A 15,892-nucleotide genomic window follows, 5' to 3' on the forward strand; every position below is an offset into this window, starting at 1 on the left:
AATGCAAAGAGTCTGTCACCAGAGATACCACTGTTCATTTTAATTAAAATTACCAATTCGTGAAGTAATATAAATAAAGGTTATTGTATCCTTCTACTCAGGCAGTATTAACACTGTGCATAGCCACCTGAGAATCCATCAGGACTTAAAAAGCCAAGAATATTTGTGGAACCTTATCAGTCTCTGAGTTAAGATATTTATCATTCCAAGAGTGCTGTTCACTGATACTATAAAGCCATGTGGAATTAAGCTGCCTTGAAATGCAAAATGGAGAATGGCAAAGGGCTGAGAATTGTTGCCTTGAAGAGAGTACAATCAATGTCAAGAAATTAACCATTCCAAAATGATTACCTTTACAAACATTCAGGCCTAGAAAAAAGCAGATGTTCCAGGTCTGAGTTTCAATTTTTAAGGAATAAATTTATATAAACGCCCATTTGTTTTAGTAGTTTTGTAGCTCAGAGTGATCTCACCTTGTTTACATCCAGTGCAACTGCTTATAGCCATTTGAATGTCATTTGCAGGGATAGGAAAGGTTGCCTCAACATTTCATAACTACATGGCAGGCATGACCATGATGCTCACTCTGGGAAATAGACACACCTGCACGCTTAGCTACTTAAGGCAGCCAGCCCTGGAAAGAGGTGTGTGTGGGCAATCATGTGGTTCAAGACATCAATGAGTCTGAAGCTGAATAGTCATAGTACTTTTGGTGGATTTGCCCTTGACTAAGAGAAATCCATCTTTATTGTCACTAATCAGCTCAAAAGCCATTGATGATGAAGTCCTAAATCTAATTTCTAATAAAACCCCAAAAGTTTCAGAGGCAAAATGAAAAAGCACAGCTCACAGATACCTTTTGACCAAAGGTTGGTAAAAAATTTTTGTAGATTAGTCCAAAGACCTGACATTGGTTTGAACTGAAAAGAGAAGTGACGTCCTTTAGAACCAAAGAGAACCTGGTAAAGAAAATTATTGTCATCTTATCAAAAGGCTGCTTCTGAATGGAGCTTCCAGACAAAATAGAAATCTGTCTGGGACTTCAACCAGATAACCTTGTTATGCAAATAGCTTTAGCCAAAGGGTAAAGGGCTGATAATGAAATCACTACAAAGCCAACCACACATTACAAAGGTGACAAAAAACATCAGGCAGGGTCCTAGCATCTGGATAAAAAGCAGTGCAGAATTTATGTGAGCATCATGTTTAATTTATCATAATTAAGCTGTCAGGAGTCATGCTTTGACAAATGCTTAGCTAACACACATAAATGAGTCAATTATCACTAACGACCAAAAGTTCAAAACCAAACAGGCTGATGTTTCCTTTCTTTTTTTAAACCCTCAAAATAGGTTTACTAATAGGATTTCAGAATTTAAAATCTCTTCTACTGTCTCCAAATTAAGAAGAATGCTGGAAACACATCTAAAAACACTAAGCTACGTCCTGGCACTTATAGCCTGCCTCTGCTCCCACCCTGCACTTATTGACTTGCTCTATCTCTCTCTCTCACACACATACACACACACACACATACACACACAGAGTCCCCTGTCTACATAGCTGTGATCACTGGGCTGCAGCCTGACCAATTCCTTCAGATCCCTGCAGCAACAATGAGAAGCCATGAGGTCCTTTGGTGAATGGTGACCATCGTGGACCAAGAAAAATTTAAATTATTGAATGATGCTGATATGGTTCAGCTGTTACATGAGAACCAGGTATTAAACATTTTAAAACTGTTCAATTTTTCTAGTCCTATTTACTCTTTAGAAAGAACTAGTTTAGTTTACTTTAAATCAAGGCACCGTGGCTCCATCCACAATGGGAATTGAAGAAATTATTTAGATAATTCAGGCTAAAAAAATTTACCAGATAACCCTCTTCCCACCTCAGTTTCAGCAATAATGAAAAGTTTATGATCTGAAGGTCTTAATCCTTCATAGTTTTCCCTTTTCCTTCCCAAGATGAGTAAGGTAAGGCTCTCTCTTTAAATAGACATTTCTAACCCAGTATCTTTGTTTACATTTAATTAGAGATTTTAATAAATAGAATGAAATAGAAAATTAAAATTGCATTTGGTAGGCTGATTCCTAATAACCAAAGGGTAATATTTTGGAATAGTAAATAGTTTTCTACCTAAAGATATAAAATACAATAATTAGTTCCTAATCTTGGCAGTAATATTCCTAAAAATTTTATAAAAGGAAAATCTATGGTTAAAAAATCTCAGACGTTATGGGGAAAATAGAATTGAGGGACTGAAGTCAGGAAAGAATCTATGAATACCTATAACATATAATATTTTCACTAATAAAACCAGTAAGGACAAGTCATTAAATAAAGAGCATACTGATGACATTTTTCCATATCTTAAATTAGTAATAAAGCACACTATCACTTAATTTCTCTTTACCTTCACTGGTTCATTAGAACCTTTTGAGACTCTCTCTCCTCTGTCATTTCAATAAGATACTTTTGCTCTGTAGCTGATGTATGCATACTAAAGGCATTGTTTTCTGTGTTGAGTCCTCCATTCTAGTACCAACATTTTTCTAAGTCTAAAGCAACTCAGAATGAGCACATATAGAATTCTCAGAGTTGGGGAAAACTTAACCAGATTTAAATGGGAATATAATGGGATCTGCCATAAAGAAAAATCAATAGTAGAGGGGGATTTCTATACTATATTTAATCCTGAAAGCCGCAACCCTATCAACAATTACATACCTTTATTCCCACATCTATCCATGCAATACTGTGCTTACTTTAAGAACACAAACATACTCTTGAAGCCAAAACTTTGGTGAGTAAGTCCAGTCACATTTTAGAGGCATTTAGTGTTTGGTATAGGAAAGTGTATTTGTGAGTATGTGATGTGGTTTTCTAGGTCGACAGCTTTGAGAAGGTCAGTAAGGGCATCTGTATGAAGCAATGGAAGGAAAAGGAGAACTCTGGAGTCAGCTTTTGCCAGCAAAATCACGAGAACCCTAACCCCTGGATTTCTTTCTCTAGGGTCATCTGAAATGTGTTTCCAGCCACCAGGATGTCTGTAGCTCTCCAGCGCCTTCCACCTCTTCGTCTGGCTTCCAAACATCAGGAAGTGGCTCTTCCTCTGCTCCTCTGAGAGCATCATCCCTCCTGCTGTATCTGTTGTTCCTCTCAACACTGCCCACTATCACCACCCGTGACTTGCGGCTGCGTTTGCATTCGGCAGTCACTGCAAAAATATCAGAGTGGGGACCAGAGGGACAAGAAAATGTCCTCCATCCCCGGCCCTGAACTTCATGGTCCCATTCCCACACAGCCATTCTTGGAGTTGTGGAATTCTTGCAGCTCTTTACCCCTCCTCCCTTCTGAGGATGATAGCAAGAAGCTTGCAGGGATTGACTGGACAAACAATTTCAGGGACCTTGAATTATGCTGTATTTGAAATGAAAATGAAATACAGGATCACAGCTCTTTAAACAAAACCCTTGGGGCCAAATTTGTTTTAGAATTCAGAATATTATCAAATTGTAGAAAAGTAAATCAGTGCATTTACTGTATGTTATATAACATCCCCAGCAGGATCTGGAGCAGCACACTGTAATCAAACACATTAATATATGTGCAGCAATTCACATGAATATTCACACTGAGTAGGACAAATGATGGCTATAAATAGCCTCACTTCAGTTTAGGTCATGTGTTGCCACCAAATTAGTTCACATAAGGTCAGGGCTTGCAGCTAAATGACTCAAAGACAAAAAAACTTCCAATTTCAGAGCTCTTTGGGTTTTGGAACTGTGAATAAGGGATTGTACTGTGCTTAAGCAGGGGGATCAAGAGACCCAGCTTGCTTCCTTGCACTGTCTTTGTGGAAGCTAAGTCTGCACATAGGCATAAGTTAGAGAAATCTGTTGACCCTTTCCTTCTTCCTGTTTATCAGCTATTTTGGCCACGTCTTTTCTCCTTCCATGACCCTTGAACCCCTTGTTTGATACACTAGATGCTGTGGGCACCACTATAGCTTATAATCGCCTTGTCTAGATTCCTGCCCCCCAGAGTTCACCAGGCCCCTTTACATAGATCCCCTCCAACACTGAGCACCTTCTCCAGATTCAGGACTAGTGTGGTTTCTCTGTCAGGGGACAGCACTCAGTCCCCACCCTATTGGTGGTACTGTTGGTTCTGCTCCTGTCTTAGTCCCATGCAATACTGCCTAGTTCCTGGTAACACAGTTCCCACCAGGTACATTACCCATCAATTGGGTTTTCATCTTGTTCTCCACACTCTGAGCCCTGGCTGGGGCTTCTCACCTTGGTGCCTCAGTCCTAAGATCTCACTTTGCCTCTCAATCATCTTGGAAGCTGGAGCCCTGCTCCTAGACCACAGATCCTAAAGCAAAGCCTAAATTCCAAGCTGCAAAATCTCTACTGAAGGCTGCCACCCTCTGTCTCCTCCCTGGCTCAAGTGTGGGTGTCAGATGTTTATATGGAGTCCCCTCTCTTATTAAATAAGACCCTTTGGCAATATTTTCCCCAGGACAGAGTAGTCAGAAAATGTGACACATATGATCAGGAGATCTGATTATAACCAAGAGTCAAGTGGAATTCCATAATTTTGAAATCCGCAGAAGCACCGTCTATCATTTACCAGAACAAATTCTGTGTCATGATGCACTACAAGGCATAACAACATCTAGCGCCTAATCAATTCTAAAGCTTGGATTTCTCCAATCACTGTCCAAGGCCTTGCTGGATGAACAATTTTTCGTGGAAGAAATACTCACTGTGAAATGAAGTGGTTGAATTCTTCACACCATTTTTCTGGATGAAGTAAAGTAGGTGGAGGATTTCTGAAAAACAAAAACATTTTTCTTGCAAAAAAATTGTTTTGTTAAAAGCAAAATATCAACTTATTTTTACTGATACAGTTCTAAATACCTCTGATAAAATCTAGGCTTATTTATTTCTGGGTAGGAGTCATTTATCAGTGGTAAATTATAAAGTGCCAATCCCTATTCATTTAGTGGCTCATTTCCATTGACTGAAGGCCTACCGTGTCCACAGCTTTCTGCAGGACCTCTGAGGGTTACACAGATCAGAAACATTCCTCAGGGAGTAGATACTACTGAAGGGTGAGGCAAGCACATAGCCACTATGACTGAGAGCTGGTATTATTGGTGCCATAAGAAAGCTATAAGCTTGAGAGAAGACTTTTAATTTTACAGGATTTTCAGATTATTATGATCCATTTGAATTAATTACATGATGCATTTAAAGTATACTTACAAATTCACTGGTCACATTTTAAAATTTTTCCTATATGTCAACCTTGAGAATATGCACCAGAGAAAGCAAAACAGCTAAGACAAGGTTCCAGACCCTGAGAAGTTTCTGGGTAGTGAAGAGGACAGACACCTAATGCAACTGGGGTTAGGTGTACACCTAAGTACTGGAGGTCCCAAGAGAACTAGAGAACTGTGGAAAGACTCTGGGAACCAGACCACTTCCTGGTGAGAAGCAGGAAAAGGAAAATGTCAAAACCCTGCATTTGCCTGAATATTCACCCAAACAGGATCAATTTTAAAACAGAAGTGACATTACTTTTAATTGATAAGAATGTTTTTTCTAGTAATAAATGCTGGAGAGGGTGTGGAGAAAAGGGAACCCTCTTACACTGTTGGCGGGAATGCAAACTAGTACAGCCACTATGGAGAACAGTGTGGAGATTCCTTAAAAAACTGCAAATAGAACTGCCATGCGATCCAGCAATCCCACTGCTGGGCATACACACAAAGGAAACCAGAATTGAAAGAGACACGTGTTCCCCAATGTTCGTCGCAGCACTGTTTATAATGGCCAGGACATGGAAGTAACCTAGATGTCCATCAGCAGATGAATGGATAAGAAAGCAGTGGTACATATACACAATGGAGTATTACTCAGCCATTAAAAAGAATGCATTTGAATCAGCTCTAATGAGATGAATGAAACTGGAGCCTATTATACCAAGTGAAGTAAGCCAGAAAGAAAAACACCAATATAGTATACTAATGCATATATGTGGAATTTAGAAAGATGGTAACGATGATAACCCTGTATGTGAGACAGCAAAAGAGACACAGATGTATAGAACAGTCTTTTGGACTCTGTAGGAGAGGGTGAGGGTGGGATGATTCGGGAAAATGGCATTGAAACGTATAATATCATATGTGAAATGAATCACCAGTCTAGGTTTGATGCATGAGACAGGGTGCTCAGGGCTGGTGCACTGGGATGACCCAGAGGGATGGTATGGGGAGGAAGGTGGGAGGGGGGGTTCAGGAAGGGGAATACGTGTACACTCATGGCAGATTCATGTTGATGTATGACAAAGCCAATACAATATTGTAAAGTAATTAGCTTCCAATTAAAATAAATAAATTTATATTTTTAAAAAAAAGAATGTTTTTTTCTAGCAGTAAATGGAAATAGGGGCTTATGGGCAAGTCAAGTTCAGAAAATGAAGAAAGTCACAGTTCTGCACACATGAACTATGACTATAAATCTTCAGTTCAGTTCAGTCACTCACTCATGTCCGACTCTTTGCGACCCCATGAATTTGCAGCATGCCAGGCCTCCCTGGCCATCACCAACTCTCGAAGTTCACTCAAACTCATGTCCATCGAGTCGGTGATGCCATCCAGCCATCTCATCCTCTGTCGTCCCCTTCTTCTGGCCCCAATCCCTCCCAGCATCAGAGTCTTTTCCAATGAGTCAACTCTTTGCATGAGGTGGCCGAAGTACTGGAATTTCAGCTTTAGCATCATTCCTTCCAAAGAAATCCCAGGGCTGATCGCCTTCTAAATGGACTGGTTGGATCTCCTTGCAGTCCAAGGGACTCTCAAGAGTCTTCTCCAACACCACAGTTCAAAAGCACCAATTCTTTGGTGCTCAGCTTTCCTCACAGTCCAACTCTCACATCCATACATGACCACAGGAAAAACCATAGCCTTGACTAGACGGACCTTTGTTGGCAAAGTAATGTCTCTGCTTTTGAATATGCTATCTAGGTTGGTCATAACTTTTCTTCCAAGGAGTAAGCATCTTTTAATTTCCTGGCTGCAATCACCATCTGCAGTGATTTGGGAGCCCCCAAAAATAAAGTCTAACACTGTTTCCACTGTTTACCCATCTATTTGCCATGAAGTGATGGGACCAGATGCCATGATCTTAGTTTTCTGAATGTTAAGCTTTAAGGCAACTTTTTCACTCTCCTCTTTCACTTTCATCAAGAGAGTTTAAACCCATTATATAGCTTTGCTTTCACTTGGGTTCTATTTGCTTCCTGAAGCCATAGTTTCCTCAGCTTCGATCAGCAAAGGAAGGGGGAGCAGCATGAATGATCAGAAATAAAAAATGTATCTGATAATGTGATAGTAAGCTGCCTCTCCATACCCTTCCTTTTCTCACCTCTTCTAATACAATTTTTATTCTGATACAATGCTGCCATATATATTTTTCCTGAGTTTCGTGCAGCTAGATATGGCCATGTGACTGAGTTCTGGCCAAATTATATGCTACTAAAATTGTTCTATGATATTTCTAGAAACTCTTCTTAAAAAAGGAGAGACATACTATCTTTTTCTTCCCCCTTTCTGCTTCTTGGAACATGGATGTTATGACTGCACCATGAGCAGCCATTTTGTATGTGAAATGAAAATATGAGCTATGAGCTGAGTATGGGAAGGATTCCCTGGTGGCTCAGATGGTAAAGAGTCTGCCTGCAATGCAGGACACCCAAGTTCAATCCCTGGGTTAGGAAGATCCCCTGGAGAAGGAAATGGCGACCCACTCCAGTATTCTTGCCTGGAAAGTCCCATGGATGGAGGAGACTGGGGGGCTATAGTCCATGGGCTCACAAAGAGTCAGACATGACTGAGCGACTTTACTTTCATGGCAAAGAAGAAAGACAGGACATTAGATTCATGATGACAATTTAAAGCTGCCATACCAGCTCTAGATTGCTTCTGCCTAGTCTTCCTTTAACAGGACAGAGAAATAAACTTCCATGTTCTTTAAGCCACTGTTTTATGTAATTAATTCTAACTGAGCTGATCATGTTTCAGAGGATTACTCCATTATATGATTATAACATAATTTTATAAGTATATCACAAGCACAAAGATATGTGGAAGCATAATAAAGTAGTAACTTATCCAATCTGGGGAGTTCCAGAAGACTTTAAAAAGAAAATGAACTTCAGCTAACCCTTGAAAATTGGTTAGAGTTTTTTAAGATAGAGGACAGGAAAGCTATCTCAGTTTTAGGAAACAAGATGTACCAAGTTACAAAAGTGTAAAAAGTCTGGTAGGTTCAAAGAACACGAGTAATCTTTTGAGGCTAGACTATCTGATTCTTTCAGATCTGGAGAGAGAGTAGGCGGAAAGGATAAGGTGGGAAAGGAAGAATGATGAAAGAAACTATATGATTTCCCTGTTCTGCATAAGAATTTAATTATTCTTCAGATCTTCTGATTCAGAAACCCAAAGGAAAATTACCTGTGTACCCAGCTAGAAAGAGTAGCCATTGAAAAGTTGCCCTTCAGTTATTTTGGAGACTGTCATTCATTTAACAATATTTGCCTTCAAATTTCCCTGGGCTTCTTTACATAATAAAAATACCATCACATAACTTCTGCTTTAATATCAGCTTGGCTGAACTGTTCTTACTGACTCTAGCTATTCGAGATTATATGTCCACATGTCCTTCCAGTTCACCTCAGGGCAGCAACTCTTAGTGAGCAGTTTACTCCAGATAATCTCTACAGCCCTTTCCACAGCTCAGACTTCCCTAATTCTGCTCAGGTTTCCTGCTTATTCTGCTCTCAGGGAGGTCAGTTCGACAGAGAAGAGCTGCTCAAGCAATTTACTGTCTAACAGACTTCATCCACCTCCAAAGCCATTAACTGTGACCAATAAGTCACTTGTAGGCACACTTGATTAAACCCTAGCAGGCTTGACCTTGGCCAGTTGAGCGTGGAGGGACAAACCTCTGTCACAATTAGAGAGTGACCTCACAAGAGACAACTGGATAAATGGATGGAAGTGTCCATGCTGGTGTGAAGAACACTGTCCTGTCCTGTTTCCTGTCTGTCCCTCAGCAGGAACTACGAGCAGGGGTTACTGTTTACGTGTGGCCTGAACCTCTGCAGTAGGACACAGAGGAAAACAGCTGATCACCATTCACCCAGGCTACCACCAACCCCTCATAGCTCAGTTGGTAAAAAATCTGTCTGCAATACAGGAGACCCGGGTTCGATTCCTGGGTCAGAAAGATGCCCTGGAGAAGGAAATAGCAACCCATTCCAGTATTCTTGCCTGGAGAATCCCATGGTCAGAAAAGCCTGGCAGGCTACAGTCCATGAGGTCACAAGAGTTGAACAAGACTTAGCAACTAAACCACCACCACCACCAACAACAACAACCTATGATGGCCTCACATGAACCTCATGCAAGGAAACACTTTCTCTGAGCTTGACATCATAGGAATTTAGTTTTAGAAAAGCTCATTTGACCTTGTAGATGCCCCACATTTCCTGGAGTTCATCCATCATACTTAGGTTCAGTAAATTGAGGTTTTGTGAAAGATTACTCTCTGAGCATAATGAAACTAAAAGGAATTTGAAGGCTTTACAGTACTTTGTTTGCATTGGCAATATAAATTCTCTTTCTCCTGATATGCAGGAAGAGCACCAAATAATAATAGTTGTGCCTTTTTGGCTCCTCTAAACACTACAGATGAAAGCTGCAACCCTGCCCAAAAGGGTCTCTCAACACAAGGAGGAATGCTTCATGTTCCTTGTGATAAGAGTGTCAGAGCATAGCTGAGATCAGCAGGCATCACTCACATATGTGTATGGATGCTGAGAGCCTGCAGGATGTTTGAATGCTGAGTGGTTGAAAGGCCCATGAATCTGAATAACAAGTTCTCATTTGGATAATATTTATAAACATACCAAGGCAATGTAGAAAAGAGATTAGTCAGTAAAGGAAAATGACTATATTTGATTTGAGGTTTCCCTGCCTGGATTTTATTCCTGTGATTTGGACTCCAAATTCAATTTCTACAGAATGATCCCTGCTTGCAGACAGCATTCGAGCTATATGAGGCTAGCAGCAAGGGGTGATGCCCATTTTTTACATCATAATCCTAGATCTAGCAAATACGATGGAGATAGAGTTAAACTTCTTTCGTGAGAGCCTCTGTGGAACAAAATGATTTGCGGAACAGTCAGATTGAATTCATTTTAGTTCCTGAAATAGAGAAGCAGCTGATTGGACGAAGGGGAGCACACAATCTCAGGATAACCAATCCAAATTTCATCCAGTGACCTGTGCCGAAGCATGACTCAAAATGGTAAGCTGGGCCAATTTGATTCTCTTTAGAAGGTTTCCTCCCCACCCCCACCCCTTTTTTTTTCACCTTGAACAGAAACAGAACAAAAAACAAACAAACAACAGGCAGTTTAGTAATGGAATCTGAAGCGGAAAGATCCATGATGACTGGAGAGCACAATATACAAACTGGTTTTGGGAAGCAGATACCAGGAATAGGCAGGAAACTAGGGAATGAGGGAAGCAGCCCAGGTAAGGAGGAAAGAAGAAATAAGCTACAAACATCCCAGACCCCATGATGGGAGACCACGTAGCTTTTCCTTCAGTTCCTTTTGTGAGTCCTGCTCCCTCTGGTGCAACTACAATATATTGGTCCCAGCATTCTGTTCTCAGCTCTCTTCTCCTCCTATTCTAAACATTCACTGAGGGCTCACTATACATTAGCAGTTTTCTCATCTATATCTCCTGCCTTGGTTTTTCCTCTGCCTTTTCACGGGTGCATCCAACTATTTACTGGATGTTCCATTTTGATTTCATAGGGTCACCTTAGAGTCAGCATGTTCAAAATTAACCTCATCATCTTCTCCTAAATCTGCATTCTACCTGATAGTTGAAGTCAGAAACTTGAGTTCAATGCTCTCCACTGACCCCACATCCAATCTGAAAAAACAGAATAAGGGCTCCCCTTTTTAAAGAAGTCCACATTCTAGTGCCTGGTGCCTATGAACATGTTACCTTCTATGGCAAAAGGGACTTTGCTGATGATTACAGTTAAGGACCTGGAGATGGAAGATTACCTTGGATTATCTGGATGAATTTAATTTAATCTCAGCTCCTTTAAAGCATAAAAGAGAGGCAGAAAGAAAGAAGAGGTAGGAAAGAATCAAAATGTGAAAGGTACTCTACTTGCCACTGTTGGCTTTGAAGATGAGCAAAGAGAGCCACAAGCCAAGGACTGCAGGTGGCCTCTGGAAGATGGGAATGGGACTCAGCAAATAAATGGAGATCTCAATTCGGCAAACACAAGAAATTGAATTCTGCTCATGATCTGAACGAAAAAGGAAATCAATTCTCCCCTAGGGCCTCCAGAAAGGGATGCAGCCCTCCTGACACCCTGATTTTAGCGCAGTGAGATCCATGTCAGATTTCTAACAAATTTGTTATGACAGTAATAGAAAACTAATATATCAATCAAGCACCAACATCTATCAATCCTGCTTCCTAAATTCCTTTCTCATCACCCCATTCCCTCTTTCATGGCCTAGTTCAGTCACTTATCTCGATCAGCCTACACCATAGTCTCCTTATTTTCCTCTCTCCCTCTTGTATTCATCTCCCTCTAATCCATCTTGTACTTGGAAGCTAGAACTTCTTTATAACATACAAATATGACCTTGTTATTTTTTTCTTCAAAATTCTATAGTAGGCCTACATTGCCAGCATGATAAAATGTCAGCTCTTTGGCATGATATACAGATGGCCATACCTGCCTATCTACTCAATCCCATCTCAAACCACCTACCTTTCTCACCCAGCGCTGTGCAGAACTTGAACTCCTAAAGTAAGTCCTGTTCTTTCATGCCTTGGGGCCTTTGCACATGCTATATCTTCAGTTTAGAATGCTCTCCCCAATTTGTCAACCTAGTAGGCTCCTACTCAAGCTTCATGTGTATCTTTAGTACCTAGCACAGCTGCTGCTGCTGCTAAGTCGCTTCAGTTGTGTCCGACTCTGTGCAACCCCATAGATGGTAGCCCACCAGGCTCCCCTGTCCCTGGGATTCTCCAGGCAACAACACTGGAGTGGGTTGCCATTTCCTTCTCCAATGTGTGAAAGTGAAAAGTGAAAGTGAAGTCGCTCAGTCATGTCCGACTCTTAGCGACCCCATGGACTGCAGCCCACCAGGCTCCTCCGTCCATGGGATTTTCCAGGCAAAAGTACTGGAGTGGGGTGCCATTGCCTTCTCCGACCTAGCTCAGCAGCACTCAGTAAATTTTAAATAAATGAATCTACATGAAGATCATGGCATCTGGTCCCATCTCTTCATGGGAAATAGATGGGGAAACAGTGGAAACAGTGTTAGACTTAATTTTGGGGGGCTCCAAAATCACTGCAGATGGTGACTGCAGCCATGAAATTAAAAGACGCTTACTCCTTGGAAGAAAAGTTATGACCAACCTAGATGGCATATTCAAAAGCAGAGACATTACTTTGCCAACAAAGGTCTGTCTAGTCAAGGCTATGGTTTCTCCAGTGGTCATGTATGGATGTGAGAGTTGGACTGTAAAGAAAGCTGAGCGTCAAAGAATTGGTGCTTTTGAACTGTGGTGTTGGAGAAGACTCTTGAGAGTCCCTTGGACTGCAAGGAAATCCAACCAGTCCATTCTGAAGGAGATCAGTCCTGGGATTTCTTTGGAGGGAATGATGCTGAAGCTGAAATTCCAATACTTCGGCCACCTCATGCAAAGAGTTGACTCATTGGAAAAAGACTCTGATGCTGGGAGGGATTAGGGGCAGGAGGAAAAGAGGACGACAGAGGATGAGATGGCTGGATGGCATCACTGACTCGATGGATGTGAATCTAAGTGAACTCCAGGAGTTGGTGATGGACAGGGAGGCCTGGCATGCTGCGACTCATAGGGTCGCAAAGAGTCGGACACGACTGAGCGACTGAACTGAACTGAACTGAACTGACATGAATGAATGCACATAAACATAGATATATTGTAAGTAACCCAAGAAATGATGCCAGGACAAAATATGACCTTGATCCCCAAAGTAGCAAAAACAAGACAAAAAAAAATCAAAGTAGCAGAAAAAAAAAAAAAAACTAGACATATATGGAATAGTTCCTTTGGATGTGAGCAAATTCACAGTAAGCAGAGTTTGAGGAACAAAGGAGTCCCCTTAGGTAGTAACTTGAGTAGGATTTGACAGTATAAACCTCATTTTCATCATTTGGGCTACCTTTGTAGTACCCAGGATCCTGAACATATTTGACTAAAACTAGCAAACAAATCATCTGACATCAGATAATGTCTATAATGCAGTTTAAATCATGATTTATTCCAGCTGGACATGTGGGAAAAAGCAGCTTAAAAGAAGGAATTTTCTTAAAAATGTCCAACTAAAAAGTGGAAGGCTGCTGCTGCTGCTGCTGCTGCTAAGTCGCTTCAGTCATGTTCGACTCTGTGCAACCCCATAGACGGCAGCCCACCAGGCTCCCCTGTCCTTGGAATTCTCCAGGCAAGAACACTGGAGTGGGTTGCCATTTCCTTCTCCAAAAGTGGAGGGATCAGGTTTCAAATAGGTGTTTCTGTCTTCAATGTCCATACATCTCACTGTTCCCTGTATTTCATCTCATAAAGAGTCCATTCCTATGGGGTTGCAACGAGTCAGACACGACTGAGTGACTGAACTGAACTGAAGAGAACATATATGCAAAAAATGACAGAAAAACAATTAGCAATACCTCTAGAAGGTGTAAAGTGAAGTCGTCAAATATTAAAGCACATTCATCAAGAACATACTGAGTAAAGGATGTATCGATAAGACTAAGTTAATTAAGCAAGACTACCTGGAAGTTGTCAATTTTGAGGCAGATCCTATATAGGATATATCAACCAGATGGTAAGAGGGGAAAGGTATAAGGGAAGGAAAAAGAATAAGCGGAGAAAGGTACAAAGATTGAAGTATAATAGTTACTAATCATTAATATACAGTTAGATAAACACAGGAGTGTGCTAAAAATCTATTCTATTTCCTTACTCATAAAAGCAATAAAGCAAGACGAGAGAATAATGAACTATTCTGAGAGTATTAACCACAGGGACAGAGCTGCCACGCTGACGTCTACTGCTAGATTCACTAATGAGGGGGAATGGTTAGGTCTGTGCCCATGTCTCCCCTCAGGATCACCCCCTGGCTCCAACCAAAGTGGTTGCTTTTTGTCCTAAGTCATATCTTTCCTGTTCAGAATTATTTTAAAGTTCTTATATTTAATTGTAATGTATGATTCCATCTCAATATTTAAAAATTCCCCAGGGATAGAGAAAGCAAAGAGTATAGTTCCCTTCACTACCACCCCTAATCCCAGTCTCCTCCTTGTTTCAGTATGGCTTGTATTCTCTCAATTTTTTTTTCACTTTTAAATATTTGCTATAATATATAATATATATAGTTTTGCTGTACTATAAATTATAATAAATATAAATTTATATTAGTATTTACAGTATATTTACAGTTGAGGACTGCAGAAATGGAATCACATGCTACACGTTAAGTGTCCTGGTCCCTATATTTCCCATTCAGTAACACGACTTAAAGACAATTCCAGACCAACTTCATACTCAAATAGTATTTCCCAACATGTGCATACAATAGCTTAGCCATTCATTCACTGATGGATATTCAGGCTGTTTTTATTTTTTCCACTGATAGAAGAAGGCTGAAATGGTTTACACATGCCATTTTGTGATTTCTAACTTTTAAAAAGTGTCTTAGGTGGTGGACACTTCTTGTCAGTGAACATTTAGGATCCTGCCATATATTTCAAATGCAGAGAGAACAGGTGCTGACTGCCTCATTTTCTCAAAGTGATCCATGAGCAATTGTAGAGCAGAGGAGAAAGTGACAACCCAAAGGCCTACAGGGTTGTGAAGAGTTGTGAAGTTTGTGAAGCACCCCTGGGTTACCGCCTCCTAGAATATGCTGTCAATGGGAACTTTGAGTTATTCAACTCCATCAATGTCAGACCAAGAATGCTACTCTTGAGGTCCCCTCTGCCACTTGCAGGCATCTGCGCCCTGGTTTGGACAGTGGATATCTCGGGGTAATTATCTTGACACACAGGACATAGACCAAGATTTACCAAAAATATACATGCAATTCTGCTAAAGAGGAATCATTTGAAAAAATTAATAGCTATAGCTATATCTTTAAAACCAGAAAAGAGATGCATGAAAATGACATAGAAATCAGAAATACACTGCTGTGTGCTACACCCTCAGTAAATGTGAAAGACCGGTTCAGGCTGGAATGGACTCCACTCATGCAGAATGCTAACTCCACAGTGAAGGCAGCTCCATCTGGGTCAGTCCTTTGAAGCAGGGAGAAGGAGGAAGGAAGAGGTTTTCAAGGACAACACTAGATGGATGGGAAGGTATCTGGAAAGAAGTAAAAGTACAAAAGGAAAAATACTATCACTCCACCCTTCAAGTTCTCAACTGGGGCCCCTGTAGCAAAGGACAGACAACAAGAGAAAAACAGATAAATTTGTTATAATATAAGTTTTACATGCATGGGAGCCTTCCTAAGGAAATGAAGACCCAAAGAAACAGCTATATCTGAACATGTGGAAGAGTAGAGAATCTTGGAAAGACATGATGGGACAGAGTATGAGTAAGTGTGGTGAACTGGGGAAACTTAGCAAGGCCTGTTCACTCAGGTCCCTCTGTGTCCACTGTCTTTGTCTTTTGCAGTAAGGATGCTTCTTTCTTTGGGGTATAGGAAGGGCATCTCTCACAAGAGGA

General features: G+C 40.8%; 1 protein-coding gene across 1 annotated transcript in view; it reads right to left on the bottom strand.

Moving 5' to 3' along the window:
• Positions 1-15,892, bottom strand: part of MYO3B (myosin IIIB) — a 427,435-nt gene that overhangs the window by 295,449 nt on the left and 116,094 nt on the right. The window contains 1 exon segment of the mRNA XM_052652976.1: positions 4,775-4,840. Within this exon segment, the coding sequence (XP_052508936.1) occupies positions 4,775-4,840 (66 nt within the window).

Source organism: Budorcas taxicolor, chromosome 2, assembly GCF_023091745.1.
Source record: "Budorcas taxicolor isolate Tak-1 chromosome 2, Takin1.1, whole genome shotgun sequence".
Taxonomy (NCBI): domain Eukaryota; kingdom Metazoa; phylum Chordata; class Mammalia; order Artiodactyla; family Bovidae; genus Budorcas; species Budorcas taxicolor.